Here is an 18,134-nt window from a genome sequence, read left to right as displayed (position 1 = left end):
CAATGTTCACTGGCAGACTATGATTTTGTGTGTGCCCTCCAAACAAATTTCCAATACATCCCATTCCACTGCTATATCATGCTATGTGATCGTCCCACACTTTGTCATTCTCCTCCCATTTCCCTACCAACTAAATGTGATCTCTCTACATGGGCAATAAGCTAGTTATTTATAGGAGGCCAGCTAGTGACAACTTTGTGTGGAGCGAGGACATCATCATTGCTTCACCAAACATCAGACTCGAACAATTGATGCAGCACATGTGGCATCAAGATATGAGCAACCTTAAGTGGATTGTTTCTAGCAAACCATGAAATTGAAACCATATGAACTCAACCTATAGTATATAGTGATGTAGGGTTTAGTGAAGCGATTTTACGACCCTCTAGGAGCAGCGGTTTAGTAGACTTCTTAAAATATGCAGTTTAGTTACCTTGACATCCAAGACTTATCTACAATAAGAGGGATTTGCCAAACTTAAACATGTGAGAGCTAGTTTTTTTTTTTGACCTGGCATGTGAGAGCTAGTTATGACGACATTCTAATAGTCCTCCCCAATCATAACTTATCCAACTAAAAGACTACCAAATTAATTAACTACTAAACAAACTTATTTATGCTTTATTACACGTCATATTCTACCATTGGAAGTATTACACAGATAGGCTATTGGACACTAAAACCACCATGATTGTCCTTTGTTTTATGAGGTGCGCACCAATCGGTGCAGAGGACCCAGGTTATTTTCTTGTTCGAAAAAAAAAAACATCTTAATACATCCACCTGATGTATAAATCTTGGTGTACATGATGTGCTTTAACACTAAATATGTGGTCTCATACAAAATCACTCATGAATTAGAAAAAATATAAAAATATACAGAGGACCCAGGTTATTTTCTTTCTCTTTTTGCGCAGCCCTCATTTCAGTGTATTTCGTTCTAAAAATGTACACACTTGTGCTCTATGCCTTCAACTATCTCTGTAATTTTTTGAGAATTTTTTCAAATATAAAAATATGAATTTTGCATTTTGCATTTGGAGGCCTCCACGGAGTTCCGTCTCCAAAAGCAATTTCCGGTGTTTGGAGAGCCTTTAAAACTTGTATAACTTGTACAGCCATGAAACTGGATTCAGAAATAAGAAACTGAATTTCTCAGCACGCCATGGATGCCAGCTCGTCCCTGAACTGGGCGACGGTGGCTTGGACGATGGCGTGGGCGGGCACCGTGGCGTCGACGACGGTGATCCCCTCCGCCGCGTCGATCTCAAGCAGGTCGAGCTGGCTCCGCACCAGGCTCGCCGGCATGAAGTGGCCCCCTTCCGCCGCCCTGCGCTCGACCCTCCCGGCGATCACCTCCGCCGACGCCTCTAGACACACGAACTTGACTCTGCAGGTCTCATAGCTCCCAGGCTTGTAACTGATGTCCCCCTGCCGGAGAACCTCCCTGTACTTGAGCCGCAGCGCCGAGCAGCTGACGGCGACGTCCTCGCCGCGGCCTAGGCGCTCCCGGATGGCGTCGCGCAGCGACTCCAGCCACGGGAGGCGGTCCTCGTCCGTGAGCGGGACGCCCCTGCTCATCTTCTCTGTGTTTTGTTCGACATGGACATGGGAGGAGCGGAGAAGTTCAGAGTTTGGTTTCAGAGCTTGAGAGGTGGCACTGCAAGTCATCACCATTGCTGAAAGACGTCGGTTGGTGGTACCTTTGTTGGCGTGGGAGTGGTAGTCGTCCGCCTCGACGAAGCCGCAGCCCAGCGCGTCGGCGAGCATCGCCGCCACGGTCCTGCGGCAGAATAGAGAATTCGCATCAGAGCAGAGGGAGCAAGCAGTAAGAGAAGAGGGGATGATTGCTGAAATCAGATTAGATCTTACGATTTGCCGCAGCCGCTGACTCCCATGATCACGATGGCCAGCCCTGCAACCACAACCGGCGATTGAAGGAGTGAAATTCGCAGCTGGAGGCCGACCGGATCGGCTCTGCCCCAAGCAATTTCCTCAAGAGATAGTGAACTGACCTGTGGCTGGATCTGGGCGGAGGAGATCAGAGCCGGCCATGGCGCTCCTCCTCCGACGGTGTCTCCGTCTTCCTCTGCGGCGACGGCAGGACGAGACCCAAGAGGGGCACACAATGATTGAGCGACGAGGACGACACCGTCTCCTTTCCGTCTCACGGGATTGACTCTGCTGCCGCCTATATTTTATTATTTTATTATTTTATTTGTATTTCTTTATTGTATTATACCTTAATATATATATATATATATATATATATATTCTAGATATATAGAACAGACGAATCTCGATTTGTCAAGTCTCATGATCATATCATGATCTATTTTTATTCGGCTCAATCTTTTTTAGTAAAAGGAAGATTGAGCCAAGTTTAATTGCAATCAATTAGAAGAATAAAGAAGAATTACTACATTTCATAACTGATTTTTTTCCTGCTCTCAGATAATCCAGCTTCAGCATTAGCAGCACGTCCATCTCCACAACCCTGCTCTGAGATTTACTCACTCATGATTGGAGTATCTATCTATCATGTCAAATTTTATCTATTGCAAAGTTCAGAGAATGGCGTTTTGAAAAGAAAAGAAAAAAAATCAAAATTCCAAAATTTCAGATTCAAAAAAAATCTGAAAACATTTGTACAATTAGACAATGGATGTAATTTCAAAAAAAAAACAAGGGATGTGAGGTGTATGTGTGTAAAATTTCAGGATGAAATACGTTGAAATGCGTCCGGTAAAAAAAGACAAATTCATGGTCTAGGAGGATGAATGGTATTATGCGTTAAAAAGCCCCGGATTTGTCTTTTCCGCACAACACTCATTTTTCACCGTATCTCGTCCTGAAAATTTACACACTTGTGAACAATGCCTCCATCTAACTCTGTAATTTTTTCTAGAATTTTTTTGGCATGTAAACAAATAAATTTTTCACAAATTTTGAACTTTGCATTTGGAGGCCTTCATGGAGCTCTGCCTCCAAAAGAATCTCTGGGAATGTTCAGAGTAGTATACTTCTCGCTTTATATTCCCCTTTTTTGCTACTTCATCTCTTGGTGTCTATGGTGTCGGAACATCGAAGCATGTGAAGTAGAGTAAATTGCAGAAAACCATCAGTTTGAGGGCTAGGTTAGCAGAAATCACTATGTTACAGTTTCTTGGCAAAAACACCAACTCTCCTGTAAACAATTTGCAAATACCACTGATCGGCGGATTGGACACCGATAAGTGGATTTATGACAGGTGGGGCCCGTTTTTTGCCGAGGTGGCGTTGTCGGCTGGTCGGACAGCCGTTAGACGCCGTTAGACGGCGCTCTCGCACGTGAACTTAAGTGATTCACTCCTCTGTCTCTCACTCTCACTCTCACTTTGCTCTCGCACGCTCTCGCTCTCGCTCTGTTCTTGCTCGCCGCCGCCGGCCGCTCCGCTCCGCGTCGCGCCGCCGCCGCCGCATCGTCATGGTGTCCTGGAGTGAAATCGACGATAGCAGCGAGCACACTAGGCAGTACATCAGCTCTGATTCTGACGACGGCAGAATGCAGGTATGCATTTGGGGATATTTTCCTAGGGTTAGGGTTAGGGTTTGTTCTATGATTTGGGGATATTTTTCTCAAAGGAGCTTGTGTGTTAGCTGATGAAATGTTATGCATTTCTTTGCACTCCCAGGTCCCTGCTTCAACTGAGGACTTCGATTTCGAGGGCCCTGAAGATGAAATGCAGGTTTTGTGCCATGGTCACGGGAAGTTAGCAGAGAGGCGCGTTGCTTTTGAAGGAATTCTAACTGGGAGGAGGTTTCTCTGTTGCACTGAGTGAGAGCACAATCATTGTTAGGATTTGGCCATTGTTTATTTATTGTTAAGTTGGGAGACTGTTGAGGCAGTCATTGTTTACTCTTAGGAGAGTGTTGAGTCAGTCATTGTTTACTCTGAGGAGAGTGTTTAGGCAGTCATTTTTTACTCTGGCAACAATGTTAATTAGATTAAAGTACAGTGGATGCATGGGTTAGTTTATTCCTAATAGCGGCACATCAGAGAGAAGAACATCAGTGCTTTCTTCCTGAAATATAATATCTTTAGCTTTGGTTGTGATGAAAGGTTTTAATATGGTTTTGAATACTACCTTGTTTCAGGAAGGTAGAGACTGTGGACTAGTTAAATGGATTGATCCTTCTTGGCCCAATACCCTTGAGAATGCATTGCACAAGTTATGGTTGATGTATGAAGACAACAAGAGACAGAAGACTTAAGGGAAACTGAAGCAAGCTAGTGCAGACCAGAGCAGAACATCATTTGAGTGCAACAATTCATATCCTTTTATTTACAGAAACCCTAGTTGTAAGCATCTAATTAAAGAACTGTATCATTCTAATTACAGAACTATAACACACACAAACCCTAGAACTACATTAACCCTAACCCTAGCAACAGAAGGGGAATGTGATTGGGGAGGGGAATGGGACTGGGATCTCACTAGACGCCGCCGAAAGCTGAAGCAATGTGCTGGCTTCCAACTGGATTTGCCTTCACCGCCGCGGCGAAAGATCTGGCCGCCCTGAATTCCACCGAGTACTGCGGGTCCTCCTCCTCCTCTTCTTCTGCCGTCGCCTTCGTAGGGTTCGAGCTCCCGCACATCTCGCCAGTGGACGGCTGGGCGCCGCTGCCAGCATCGCTCGACTTCGCCGGACTCATGGTTGCGATGGGGGGCGGGGACGGTGTGCCGCACGACCGGGAACAGGGGAGAAGACGGGGGAAACGGGGGAAGAAGACGGGGGAAACGGGGGATAAGAGGAAACAGAACGAACGGCGCCGTCTAACGGCGTCTAACGGCTGTCAGACCAGCTGACAGCGTCACGTCGGCAAAAACCGGGCCCCACCTATCATAAATCCACTTATCGGTGCCTGAGCCGCCGATCAATGGTATTTGCAAATTGTTTACGAGAGAGTTGGTATTTTTTGCCAAGAAACTGTGACGTGGTGATTTCTGCTAACCTAGCTCTCAAACTGGTGGTTTTTTGCAATTTACTCATGTGACATGGTCGTACAAGGAGTACAATGATATTTACTCCCCGATTCATATTAATTGTCGCTGATTTTTTCCAACCGGGCTCTCAACCCCTTTCCATTAATTTCGCAATCAACGGAAATACATCAGTCTGTATCCAGATGTTCTTAGTAACCAACCACTACAACTAGCAGGATGAAAAACACAAAAGCCTTGAGAGCTAATGAAACTGAAAGGGGAGAGCGAGTTGGCGCATCAACAGGAAACCCACCGCAGGATGATCCTAGAACGGACCACCCGCCATGGGACGAAAACCTGATGACACTCACAAGCCGCAGCCCAAAACAACACAGAAGGAAATCCCAAGATGAGGCAAGATAAACGAATTGTCGCTGATTTGATGGGAGGAGCGTAAGATTACGGTGTGCTTCTTCGGGCGCATGTGGAAGTGATGTAAAATTGTCAATGGCGTGCCGTGCAGCACCACCTGGACTTGGCAGCATTCCCCGATCGATCTCTCCTCAGCCGCCGAGCTGATCAAGACACTGAGTCAGCACTTACTGGCGGTTTTTTTCTTTTTGGTGGGGTTAGATTTCAATCCTTTTAAAAAATATATACTGTTAATTAACGTTCCTGCGGCGCCGGACCGGCCGGGTTGCAGCCAGAGATGCCATTGGACCGACCGAGACCACTTCAAATGGGCCGAGCAAACACGGAGCCGATCGACATTGGATTTGGATTTGCACGCGCGCGCGTTGGACCTTGGACGTACGTTTGCCCCGGTGAGGTGAAGCCATGGACGCCGCGGCGGCGCACGTCCTCGTCTTCCCCTGGCCGCGGCAGGGGCACATCAACCCCATGCTCCACCTCGCCGCCGCCCTCGTCGACGCCGGCGTCCGTGTCACCTTCCTCCACACCGACCACACCCTCCGCCGCCTCGCCCGCGCGCCCCCGCCCCCGCCGCCGCGCCCGATGCGCGTGCTCTCCGTCCCCGACGGCCTCCCCTACTGCTTCCTGGACCTCATGGCGTCCATCTGCGACACAAGCCGCCCCGCCTACCGCGCCCTGCTACTCTCGTCGCTTCTATCTTCTGGCGCTCCGGTGACGTGCGTCGTCGCCGACGGCACCATGCCGTTCGCCGTCCAAGCCGCCGAGGAGCTCGGCGTCCCGGCGCTCGCCTTCGCCGCGCACAGCGCGTGCAGCTACCTGGCGCTGCTCTGCACGCCCCGGCTCGACGAGCTCGGGGAGACCGCCTTCCCGGCAGACGACCCGGTCCGCGGCGTCCCCGGGATGGAGGGATTCCTCCGGCGGCGAGACCTTCCCCGCGAGCTCCACTGCGCCGAGCAGGGCGGCTCGGACCCGATGGTGCTCAAGGTCGCCGAGGCGATCGCTCGTAGCTGCAAGGCGGCACGCGTGCTCCTGCTCAACACCGCCGCGTCCATGGAGCGGCCGGCGCTGGCCCACGTCGCGTCGCGCGCAGCCACCGACGTCTTCGCCGTAGGCCCGCTGCACGCCGCCAGCTCGTCGAGGTCCGCCGCAAGCTCAAACACAAGCCTCTGGCAGGAGGACGAGGGGTGCATGGCGTGGCTGGACGGCCAGGGGGACCGGTCCGTCGTGTACGTGAGCCTGGGGAGCCTCGCGGTGATCACGCACGGGCAGTTCACCGAGTTCCTCGCCGGCCTCGCGGCCACCGGGCACGCCTTCCTCTGGGTGCTCCGGCCGGACCTGGTCCGCCCGGCCAGCCCTGGGCTGCTGCTCCGGGAAGCCGTCGCGGCAGCGGCAGGAGGCGGCGACAGGGCGCGCGTCGTGGAGTGGGCGCCTCAGCGGGACGTGCTCCGGCACCGGGCGGTGGGCTGCTTCCTGACGCACGCCGGCTGGAACTCGACTCTGGAGTGCGCCGCCGAGGGCGTGCCCATGGTGTGCTGGCCCTTCTTCGCCGACCAGCAGACCAACAGCCGGTTCGTGGGAGCCGTGTGGGGCTGGACATGAAGGACGTCTGCGACAGGGGCGTCGTGGAGAGCACGGTGAGGGAGGCCATGGCGTCCGGCGAGATCAGGGCGGCGGCCGGAGCCATGGCGCGGCAGCTGAGGCTCGACGTCGCGGAGGCGGGGTCGTCGTCGTCCGAGCTGGAGCGGCTCGTCCGCTTCATCAGGGAGCTCAGTGTCAAGCCCAGAAATAGAATCAATGAAGACTAGCACAGTTAGGCTGAAATACTCTTCTTCGAATGTTGCTGCAGTACACCAAACATAATCACAAGGAGGTTAACAAAACCGATATATTAGTAATACAAAATTCCCACTCAAGATCAGCCCGCCATTTTCCTTGAGTAGGAGGTGTCCCAGAGGTCTCACTCAGGCCGGATGAGAGCATCAGAGTATACATTCAGCGCCGATTCAGTCCAGCACAAAACTGCGCATTATTCAGGCGAAATCAAAGGAAACGTCAGGCCGTGCGCCCTTCCCAGCCGTTTTCAAGCAGCAGGTGGCACACGACGACAGCGGCCACCACGGCGAGTAGCGCCGTGGCGACGTACTTCCAGCTGAGCGCCGCCGACGGCTTTATGGTCCGCAGCGCGCCCTCGTCGGTGGAATCATCCTCCTCCTCTCCGGTGCTTCCCTCCGCTTCCACCTTGCCATCGATAAGGTCTGAAGCTTTCTCCGCCTGAGTACAACATATCATGGATACACATTTACAAGAATAGAACAATCTCTGTTACGCGATGCGGGTATGCATGGACAGCTTAGCAAAATAAGATCAAGGTGTGCAGGTAACGCTGCATGTTCGGCAAAATGTCAGCGCTGTGTAAGTGCGAATATTTTGCTAGGAAAATGGCTGGGGCTTAATAAAATATTTGCCCAGCCCAAGTTCTGCCAGAGCCAATCGCGCACCGCACTAACTTCAGAGCATCCGCACCCCATGATGCTAATGAGAGGCTAAAGGAGAGGAGAACTGCACGCATCCGCGCTAAGGGCAGACTGGCAACAAAGCTAAACTTGGCTGCTGATGCTTAGTTATATGAATTCTATTATAAATGTCAAATTTGAAGTTTTCCTGTCAACTTAGGCCGTGTTCGGATTCCCTCCGCTCCGCGGCTCCACGCCGGAGCGGAGCGGCAATCCAGTTGATTAAGGCCACAATTTGCAGAGTTGGTTAAGGCCTGCTCTGCGCGCTCCGCTCCGCGGAGGACTGACGAACGCGGCCTTAGTAGCGTCTATAGGGGCTGGAGTATGTCTCCTGTAGCACCTCATTATATGCAATGGGATGTGGATGCTCATGCACTTTACTTCAAAGAAGAGGGGTGAATAAATTAGAGAGAAATCTCACCACATTTTGTGCTGATGAAGAATCTGAAACTATTTCCTCGGCCGATGTAGTGAACTGAAGTTCAGCATCTTTACCAGTAGCATTTTTGTACAGCTTTGTGCCATCCTTAACACTAGTTCCTTTGCACCTGTGAGTCAATATCCTGTTCTTCTTTGTTAACATAGAAATCTGCAACCACCACGAAGAGCCAAACCAGCATATGAACATACAGGAATGGGAGGTAAAAAGAAGAGTTTATAAAGGTAAACATTAATGGTGTGTATGCAATCATGCATATACCTGGAGATGAAGTCGTTCTCTTTCCATTGCAAGTTTCGTGACCAATTCAGTGATAACTTTAGTTCTGAGACCAATGTCCTTGATGGTTGATACTTTCACATGGTTAGCTTCCTGTAACGAGCTCTCTAGGCCTTCAACTCGAGCTCTCAGAAACGATAGCTCTTCACTAAGTTCTAAATTGGTGTCTGCTAATAATGCGCACTTTGATTCAGCATTTAGGGCTCTGGTTTCAGATTTTGAAACCTTTCCTTTCAAATCTTCAATCATATGTTCCATGTCAGATACTGTAGATTTCAGCATACCCTGCTGTTCAGCAAAGGCAGCAACTGATGCCTTTGCATGCTCCAGCTGGGCATTTGACTCCGACAATTCCCTCTCCAAAAGACTGGCCTTATCCGAACCCTGGCTTTTAAGAGAGCTTAACTCCCCACTGAGCTCTACATTATCTTTTGTTAACTGCATGCACCTTACTTCAGCATTTTGTGCTCTGTTTTCAGCTCTTAGGACATCAGCTTTGAGATTCTTAATGATACTTTCCAGTGTGCTTAGCTCAGTGAGCATCACATTCTCTTTTTCCTGACTTACTTCTGCTGATACATTTTCCAACAACAACTGTGAATTAGATTCCCTGAAATGTTTTTCTAGCTCTTCAACCTGATGCTGCAAGGATAACAATTCAGGGTTTGATCGTGCCTCATTCTGCACAGCTTCTTCAGTTTCAACCTTTTTACTCTCTTCTTGCATCTTCTCTTGGTTTAATTTCAGAGAAGACAGTTCCATCAAGCTGCGTTCTAACTTCGAATTGAGATCATCTTCTCTAGATCTTGATGCAGTTAAATGGACCTGTATGGTATTAAGTTCATTTATAAGTTCCCTGGAAGTCCCCAGGAGTATCTCAGAAGCATTTTCTGCTTCAAACAATCTCCCCGAATTTGTTTCTGTTAATTCCTCTAGAAAAGATGTTTCTTGTGTTTGGAGACGAAGCTTCATTTTAAGTTCTTCTACAGCATATCTTGAATCAGAGAGCTTCTTTTCAAGATCTAGCTCACTTGCTATCGATTGCTCTAACATCTGCAGAACATTTCTTCGTTCATCTTCTGTATGCATGCTAGTGACGGATGACACATGACCATTTTCACACACGCCATGTTCAGCAATTCCTGTACAAGAGCGGTTAGAAAGGGATCCAGTTGATGCATAATAGGGATAAGTGAGCATTTACCTGCTTTGTCGCTGGAAAACTCAATGGGTTTCTCGAACTTTGCAGACTCCTTTCTGATATCAGCAATTAGATCCTGCATCTGTTTCAAAGAAGCCATAGCAGCATCCAGCTTAGCTTTAACCTTGCCACCAGATTCTTCGTCATAAACCTTGTCCTCAACATTTTTAGCATCAATCTGAATAGAACTGATCATGTCATCTAACTCTTGGACTTCTGCATCAAGAATACCATACAAGGTGTCCAACTCGAAGGCATCCTCAGCAGTCTCAGAAGAAACAGATCCACTTTCCAAGGTAAGAGGCTCAAAATCAGTAGCTCGGCGAGCTATTTCCATCACCAGCATCTCCAAATTTAGCAACTTCTCAGAGGCAAATGCAAGGTCGAGTTCTACCCTTGTAAGACTTTCCATGTTGGTTCCTACTGCATTCATCCTATCTCCCGGAGACAGGGCATTTTCTTGGGCAAGAATATCATTTATAGTGTTCTCAGCACTCATAATTCCTTGTGTGCAACCTACACATGAAAACCGCATAAAAAACAAGATACTGATATGAGATACAAGCAATAGGTAGTACAGAAGATTAAAATAGACAAAGTAGTATAGAAGATTAAAATAGACAAACATGGAAGGGAACCAGATGAGCAACAAAAACCAGAGCACACCAATGTATCTAGCTTATGAGTAAATTCCACTTTTTACCCCTTAGTTGTGACACTGTGACTACTTTACTCCATTTTATTATTTTCCACAAACTGAAAAGCTAGATCCATTTTTCATGATGGCATGACAGGACAGCTGACTGGACAGACAACTCGGACATGTATGGGCATACCAAATGCCAAATTTCTTCAAATTCAACTAAATTATACTCCCTCCGTCCCATAATATTAGAGCGCACTAGTGTAAAAAACGCTCTTATATTATGGGATGGAGGGAGTAGAAAATAGTATCAATTTTGCAGACACAGGCCCGCCTTGAGTTTGCGGAAAATAATAAAATGGGATAAGGGCCTGTCACAAGGTCAAAACTAAGTAGTAGTAAAATGTGTTAAGGATATAAGCTCATAAATGTTCAGGTACCAATCCAAGAGGGCTACTGAACCCACAGGAATCAGCTACCACAGGTAGCTAGCAATATGTATTATGGGATTGGCTCTGCGCCAACGGAGTGCAGATCTAGATGGTGTGCCGGCACACCGGGAAATCCCCGAGGTCGGTGGGATTGAGCTAATCACTAGATCGAGGACAGGGTGCCGTGCAATCCAATATGAATATGAACAATAATCATTTCGAAAATTGAACTAAATTTGATCGTCGTGCCGCTCCCGAACAGACAAACAGCACACAGATACAAGCACAATCACTGCAGGTGGAAACTAGAGTTTGTATACCTCAGGCTGAAGGGGGAAAAATTCACACGGCTTGTGCTGCTTGCTCCTGCTGAGCTGCTCGGCCGCTGCAACCAATCACAACGAGGGAAAGGGATAGATCAGTCCCAAGCTTGTGCAATCAGAGAAGAGCCTCGTGCTCAGCGGCCCCGGGCATCGCCCAGCCCGCGCGCCGCGCCCTAAGCCGCCGTCGGAGCGGAGGCGGGAGAAGGAAGGGGAGCGGGGGAAATGGGCCGAGGGCGGGCGCACTTACCTGCGTCCTGCCGTCGCCGGAGCTCCACGAGCTGGCCGCCGCCGCCGTCGCCGCGCGAGATGGACAGAGAGGGAAGAAAAAGCGAGATGCAGTAGCTGTCTAGGCTAGTCGACGGACAGAGGAAAAATCACAGCTTTTCTGCTGTGATGGGAATCAACGATCCATCCGTTTTGTGGCCCCACGGTTGAAGGGCCACTTGAGATGAACATAGCTCTCGGCCTTTACACCGTGATGAAAAATGTTCTCCAGGCAGCCTTTATATATATTTAGAAGAAAAGAAGAAAGTTGTCAAAAAAGAAGAAGAAAAAATAATCATTACTTGAAACACTAGTTAAAGGGGAACAAACTAGTATGGAGGGAGAGACTAATCTTTAAGCCTAAAATCGCCTCGGCTCCCCCCCCCCCCCCCCCCCCACACACACACACACATATTTCGTTCTAGCAACTACTGACCCACATATTTCACTTTGACACATTTCCTATTTGCATCGGCACTTCCGAGTATAACAAGTTACGCGGCATTTTCAAGTATCTCGGTTTGCTTTTCCGCAGGTCACAATATAAGTTTGGCACCTCCGCTTCTTTTCGTCCGAAACTTCTGAGTTGTGACCTAGCTCTTTTCTGCAGGATTTTTCGTTCTAGCAACTGCTCAGTTCTGTGCGGTACTACCAAGAAATCAGTTTCACTGGCACTCCGAGTTGCTCTATCTAGCTGCTGCATTTTTGTGTTCGGAACCACCTCATTCTTTCATCAGCACCTCCGAACACATTATTTCCTGAACACTTCCCTGCCGTTCAAGCTTTCTAATAACTGCTAATCACGTTTCCTAACAACGGTTCTCTGATGTCGTTTCTTATAACAATATAGACGAAAAGAGGGGGATGTGGAGTTTTTAAGCTCGAGCTCAAATGCTCCTGCATGAATAGTAAATTTGAAAAAAAAAGAAAATTCTGAATATTTTGTGTGGCAAACTTTAGAGAATGTTTGGAGTGCATGCAATAATTCATGACAAAATCACATCGAAGCAAGCCATGGTAGAAAAACAAAATCGATACTCTGAAAATGTTACTTTCAAACATACTTTGGAGCTCTGATCCTGTTTTTTTTCACGACTTGCTCTGATGTGATTTTGTGATGAAAATTTGCATGCGCTTCAAACATTTCTTAAAGTTTGCCAAAAAGTTAGATTTTTTTTTGTTTTTGTTTTCTATTCTACTGTTAATGGCAGAAGCATTTGAGCTCGACATTTGAAGGATACTTTCGAAAAGAGGGACACTTTTGAAGGAAACGTGGCTATACCCTCGAGCAAGTAAGAGAAAACTTTACCAATGCATATGGCCACGCGTGTTGCTTGATGTCATCCCGCCAGCAGAAGTTGGCAATACATGGTCGCACGCCGGTCTCATTCTGCACTCAGGCGAGAGGGCCGAATCAGGAATCTTGGACCAACCGGGGAAGAGATTTAACAACTTTTTTGTACTACATTACTACTCTCTCTGTCAACTTTTATAAAACTTTTTAGGTCACTATTTACTTGCACATACTACCAAAAGAAGCAACACGTACGTACACCGTCCACTAGTAGAAAACAAGGCTTTGGTCCAGACCGGGTCAGCTCATTAATCCCGGTTCAGTCCAGAACCGGGACTAATGTGGGCATTGGTCCCGGTTCGTGAGCCCAGGGGGCCGGCCGGGCCACGTGGGCCATTGGTCCCGGTTCATCTGGACCTTTTGGTCCCGGTTGGTGGGATGAACCGGGACCAATAGGCCTCGCTTCTGGCCCACCACCATTGGTCCCGGTTGGTGGCCTGAACCGGGACCAAAGGCTCCCCTTTAGTCCCGGCTCATATCACCAACCGGGACCAATGAGGTGCCTATATATACCCCTCGCTCGCGAGCAGAGCACCCCAGTGCTCTGTTTTTCTCTGGCCGAGGGGGAGAGGGCTTTGTGGTGCTCTAGCTCACCTCCTATGCACATGAGGTGTTCGATGGAATGCCCGAGCCACACTACTTAAGCTTTCTCCTCTCGAAGCTCGACCTCCAAGCTCCATTTTCCTCGAGATTTGTCTAGATTTAGCGGTCCGTCACGCCCCGTCCCCGTCTTCACCGCCGTCGATCACCCGCGCCGATCTCATCACCGACACCACCGTGGTGAGCCTCTTGTTCTTATCTTCTTTCTGAAAGGAAAAATATTCTTACTTGTATGTTTAGATAGATACTTGTATCATTTTCTTACATTTATTATTGCATCTTATATAGTGCGATGGTTTTGGTATCCGCCCCCGTCGGCCCTCGTCCTGTCTATGATTCGGATGTGGTATGTATATTATCTTTATAACTATTGGTTCATTTATTGTTTATGAAAATTATGCCGACCAACGTGACATAGATTTTATTTATCTAGGATGTATGTGAATCGGAAATGCCAACCGACCCTATTGTCGAGAGGTTAAATTTAGTTGAAGAAGAAAACAATTTGTTGAAGGAAAAAATAAAAAAAATTGAGGAGGAGAAGATGATATTGGAGTTGCATGTTGCGGATGTCGTCGATGATCACAAGATCAAGATGGATGCAATGCGCTTGAAGATTAGAAAGATTAGAAAATATGCCATTCATACCGAGGCTTGGTATCATTATGCCGTTGGATCAATTGTTACCTTGGTTGCGATTATGATCGCATTTGTTTTCGCATTGAAATGTTTTACATAGTTTCAATGTATGGTTTAATTAATTAGATGCTCTGGAGAGCTATATGTTGTTAGATGAGAACTATGTATGCACTTTGGTTTTAATGTGATGATGAACTTCTATTAATTTGGACACTTAATTATATATAATGCACGCAGATGAACCGGCAATGGATGTACGGTGACAGACACACCCGCGAGTACATTAAGGGCGTGCATGAGTTTCTCGATGCGGCTGAGGCAAACAAGCAGAATGGTTTTATGTGTTGTCCATGCACTGAATGTGGGAATACGAGGTCTTACTCTAACCGGAAAATCCTTCACTCCCACCTGCTTTACAAGGGTTTCATGCCACACTATAATGTTTGGACGAGGCACGGAGAAATAGGGGTTATGATGGAAGACGGCGAAGAAGAAGACTACGATGACAACTATGTGCCCCCTGAATACGGTGATGCTGCAACGGGGGGAGCTGGTGAAGATCAAGAGGAACCAGACGATGTGCCCAATGATGCTGCAACGGGTGAAGCTGCTGAAGATCAAGAGGAACCAGACGATGTGCCCGATGATGATGATCTCCGCCGGGTCATTGTCGATGCAAGGACGCAATGCATTAGTCAAAAGGAGAAGCTGAAGTTCGATCGCATGTTAGAGGATCACAAAAAAGGGTTATACCCCAATTGCGAAGATGGCAACACAAAGCTCGGTACCGTACTGGAATTGCTGCAGTGGAAGGCAGAGAATGCTGTGGCTGACAAAGGATTTGAGAAGCTACTGAAAATATTGAAGAAGAAGCTTCCAAAGGATAACGAATTGCCCGACAGTACATACGCAGCAAAGAAGGTCGTATGCCCTCTAGGATTGGAGGTGGAGAAGATACATGCATGCCCTAATGACTGCATCCTCTACCGCGGTGCATACAAGGATCTGAACGCATGCCCGGTATGCGGTGCATTACGGTATAAGATCAGACGAGATGACCCTGGTGATGTTGACGGCGAGCCCCCCAGGAAGAGGGTTCCTGCGAAGGTGATGTGGTATGCTCCTATAATACCATGGTTGAAACGTCTGTTCAAAAACGAAGAGCATGCCAAGTTGATGCGATGGCACAGTGAGAACCAAAAGAAAGATGGGAAGTTGAGAGCACCCGCTGACGGGTCGCAGTGGAGAAAAATCGAGAGAAAGTACTGGGATGAGTTTGCAAAGGATCCAAGGAATGTATGGTTTGCTTTAAGCGCGGATGGCATTAATCCTTTCGGGGAGCAGAGCAGCAATCACAGCACCTGGCCCGTGACTCTATGTATGTATAACCTTCCTTCTTGGATGTGCATGAAGCGGAAGTTCATTATGATGCTAGTTCTCATCCAAGGTCCTAAGCAACCCGGCAACGAAATTGATGTGTACCTAAGGCCATTAGTTGAAGAACTTTTATAGTTGTGGAATGAAAACGGTGTACGTACGTGGGATGAGCACAGACAGGAGGAATTTAACCTTAAGGTGTTGCTGTTCGTGACCATCAATGATTGGCCCGCTCTCAGTAACCTTTCAGGACAGACAAACAAAGGATACCACGCATGCACGCATTGTTTAGATGACACTGAAAGTATATACCTGGACAAATGCAGGAAGAATGTGTACCTGGGCCATCGTCGATTTCTTCTGACCAACCATCAATGTCGAAAGAAAGGCAAGCATTTCAAAGGCGAGGCAGATCACCGGAAGAAGCCCGCCATGCGCACCGGTGATCACGTGCTTGCTATGGTCAATGATTTACACTGCGTAATCTTTGGAAAGGGTCCCGGTGGACTAGCTGTTCCGAATGACGCTGAGGGACACGCACCCATGTGAAAGAAGAAATCTATATTTTGGGACCTACCCTACTGGAAAGACCTAGAGGTCCGCTCCTCAATCGACGTGATGCACGTGACGAAGAACCTTTGCGTGAATCTGCTAGGCTTCTTGGGCGTGTATGGGAAGACAAAAGATACACCTGAGGCACGGGAGGACCTGCAACGTTTGCACGAAAAAAACGGCATGCCTCCGAAGCAGTATAAAGGTCCTGCCAGCTACGCTCATACGAAAGAAGAGAAAGAAATCTTCTTTGAATGCCTGCTCAGTATGAAGGTCACAACTGGCTTCTCGTCGAATATAAAGGGAATAATAAATATGCCAGAGAAAAAGTTTCAGAACCTAAAGTCTCATGACTGCCACGTGATTATGACGCAACTGCTTCCGGTTGCATTGAGGGGGCTTCTACCGGAAAACGTCCGATTAGCCATTATGAAGCTACGTGCATTCCTCAATGCAATCTCTCAGAAGGTGATCGATCCAGAAATCGTACCAAGGCCAAGGAGTGATGTGGCGCAATGTCTTGTCAGTTTCGAGCTGGTGTTCCCACCATCCTTCTTCAATATCATGACGCACGTCCTAGTTCATCTAGTCGACGAGATTGTCATCCTGGGGCCCGTATTTCTACACAATATGTTCCCCTTTGAGAGGTTCATGGGTGTCCTAAAGAAATATGTCCATAATCGTGCTAGGCCAGAAGGAAGCATCTCCATGGGCCATCAAACAGAGGGTGTTATCGGGTTTTGTGTTGACTTCATTCCTGGCCTTAACAAGATAGGTCTCCCTAAATCGCGGTATGAGGGGAGACTGACTGGAAAAGGCACTCTTGGAAGAGACTCAATAATATGCAGGGACGGATATTCTTGGTCTCAAGCACACTACACAGTTCTACAGAACTCTACCTTGGTGACCCCGTATGTCGATGAACACAAGAACAGTCTGCGCTCCAAACACCCGGAGCAGTGCAACGACTGGATTACATGTGAACACATCAGGACTTTCAGCAGTTGGTTGGAAACACGTCTCAGAGGTGACAACACTGTTTGTGATGAGTTGTACTTGTTGTCCAGGGGACCATCTTTGACTGTATTGACTTACAAAGGATACGAGATAAATGGGAATACATTTTACACGATCGCCCAAGATCAAAAGAGCACCAACCAAAACAGCGGTGTCCGCTTTGATGCAGCAACCGAGAGCGGAAAGGATACATATTATGGTTACATAGTGGACATATGGGAACTTGACTACGGACCTGATTTTAAGGTCCCTTTGTTTAAGTGCAAATGGGTCAATCTGTTAGGCGGCGGGGTACAGGTAGACCCACAGTACGGAATGACAACAGTGGATCTGAAAAATCTTGGGTACACTGACGAACCGTTCGTCCTAGCCAATGATGTGGCACATGTTATCTATGTGAAGGACATGTCTACCAAATCAAGAAAAAGAAAAGATAAGGAAGCGAATACATCATACGATGAGCCAAAGCGCCACATAGTTCTTTTAGGAAAAAGGGACATCCTGGGAGTGGACGGCAAGACAGACATGTCTGAAGATTATGAAAAGTTTCATGAAATTCCTCCCTTCAATGTCAAGGCTGACCCAAACATCCTGATAAACAATGAAGATTATCCATGGTTACGGCGCAATAAGCAAATGACACAAGCGAAGAAAAAGTGAAGACTTTCTCCCGCAACTTTGTAACACACGAACATGCTACCATTGTCCGTTTTGTACATGCACATGCTATGTGGGTGAAATTATGATACCATCCCAACTTTCAACTTTTTCAGAGTTCATTTGAAATGCTTTCATGTCTTATGGTTCGGCCCTCGTAATACCATGACCATTAGTCCCTGGCCCATGCCAACTTTCAAACCGGGACTAAAGGGTTGGTCCTCGTTGCGGGCCGAGTTTAGTCCCACCTCGCCAACCGAAGGGGGCTCACACCGGTTTATAAGCCCTTCCCTCTCTGCCTTGTTGAGCTCCTCTCAAAGTGAAAATAGATGCCCTAATAGAGAAAAGTTTAACCTAAATTCATAGTGAATTTCTCTGAAATTCATAGAAATTTACTAGGAATTTAGGTTGAATTTTCTCTATAAGCGCATCTATTCTTATTTTTT

General features: G+C 47.6%; 2 protein-coding genes and 1 pseudogene across 4 annotated transcripts; 1 reads left to right on the top strand and 2 right to left on the bottom strand.

Moving 5' to 3' along the window:
- Window positions 1-841: 841 nt before the first annotated feature.
- Window positions 842-2,185, bottom strand: LOC123150192 (gluconokinase). Its single transcript, XM_044570020.1, has 4 exons — window positions 2,016-2,185; window positions 1,873-1,915; window positions 1,704-1,783; window positions 842-1,586 (listed from the first exon to the last, which is right to left on the bottom strand). The coding sequence occupies exons 1-4, from the start codon at window positions 2,053-2,055 to the stop codon at window positions 1,156-1,158; spliced, it is 594 nt and encodes a 197-aa protein (XP_044425955.1). The 5' UTR covers window positions 2,056-2,185; the 3' UTR covers window positions 842-1,155.
- Window positions 2,186-5,602: 3,417 nt separating this feature from the next.
- LOC123150145 (myricetin 3-O-rhamnoside 1,2-glucosyltransferase UGT709G2-like) lies at window positions 5,603-7,204 on the top strand (annotated as a pseudogene).
- A 62-nt stretch (window positions 7,205-7,266) lies between these two features.
- On the bottom strand, window positions 7,267-11,694 carry LOC123150144 (WPP domain-interacting tail-anchored protein 1). Of its 3 annotated transcripts, XM_044569946.1 has the most exons (6): window positions 11,476-11,694; window positions 11,226-11,290; window positions 9,835-10,347; window positions 8,613-9,772; window positions 8,334-8,501; window positions 7,267-7,670 (listed from the first exon to the last, which is right to left on the bottom strand). In XM_044569946.1, exons 3-6 carry the CDS (start codon window positions 10,328-10,330, stop codon window positions 7,452-7,454), a joined length of 2,043 nt encoding a protein of 680 aa, XP_044425881.1. In that variant the 5' UTR covers window positions 10,331-10,347; window positions 11,226-11,290; window positions 11,476-11,694; the 3' UTR covers window positions 7,267-7,451. The 3 variants fall into 3 exon arrangements, with proteins under 3 accessions (XP_044425881.1, XP_044425882.1, XP_044425883.1); XM_044569947.1 differs by lacking the exon at window positions 11,226-11,290 and having other exon boundaries at window positions 11,476-11,613; XM_044569948.1 differs by lacking the exons at window positions 11,226-11,290; window positions 11,476-11,694 and having other exon boundaries at window positions 9,835-10,350.
- Between the last annotated feature and the right edge of the window lie 6,440 nt (window positions 11,695-18,134).

Source organism: Triticum aestivum, chromosome 7A, assembly GCF_018294505.1.
Source record: "Triticum aestivum cultivar Chinese Spring chromosome 7A, IWGSC CS RefSeq v2.1, whole genome shotgun sequence".
NCBI lineage: Eukaryota > Viridiplantae > Streptophyta > Magnoliopsida > Poales > Poaceae > Triticum > Triticum aestivum.
The sequence above is the reverse complement of the archived record's forward strand: the minus strand, read 5'-3'. Positions and strand labels throughout refer to the sequence as shown.

Coding starts and splice junctions, on each gene's coding strand:
- LOC123150192 (XM_044570020.1), bottom strand. CDS start 2,055: ATGGCCGGCTCTGATCTCCTCCGCCCAGATCCAGCCACAG. Junction 1,916..2,015: donor CCGCCCAGATCCAGCCACAG/GTCAGTTCACTA, acceptor TTGTGGTTGCAG/GGCTGGCCATCGTGATCATG. Junction 1,784..1,872: donor GTCAGCGGCTGCGGCAAATC/GTAAGATCTAAT, acceptor ATTCTGCCGCAG/GACCGTGGCGGCGATGCTCG.
- LOC123150144 (XM_044569946.1), bottom strand. CDS start 10,330: ATGAGTGCTGAGAACACTATAAATGATATTCTTGCCCAAGAAAATGCC. Junction 8,502..8,612: donor GAGAACGACTTCATCTCCAG/GTATATGCATGA, acceptor TGGTGGTTGCAG/ATTTCTATGTTAACAAAGAA. Junction 7,671..8,333: donor CTTCATCAGCACAAAATGTG/GTGAGATTTCTC, acceptor TGTTGTACTCAG/GCGGAGAAAGCTTCAGACCT.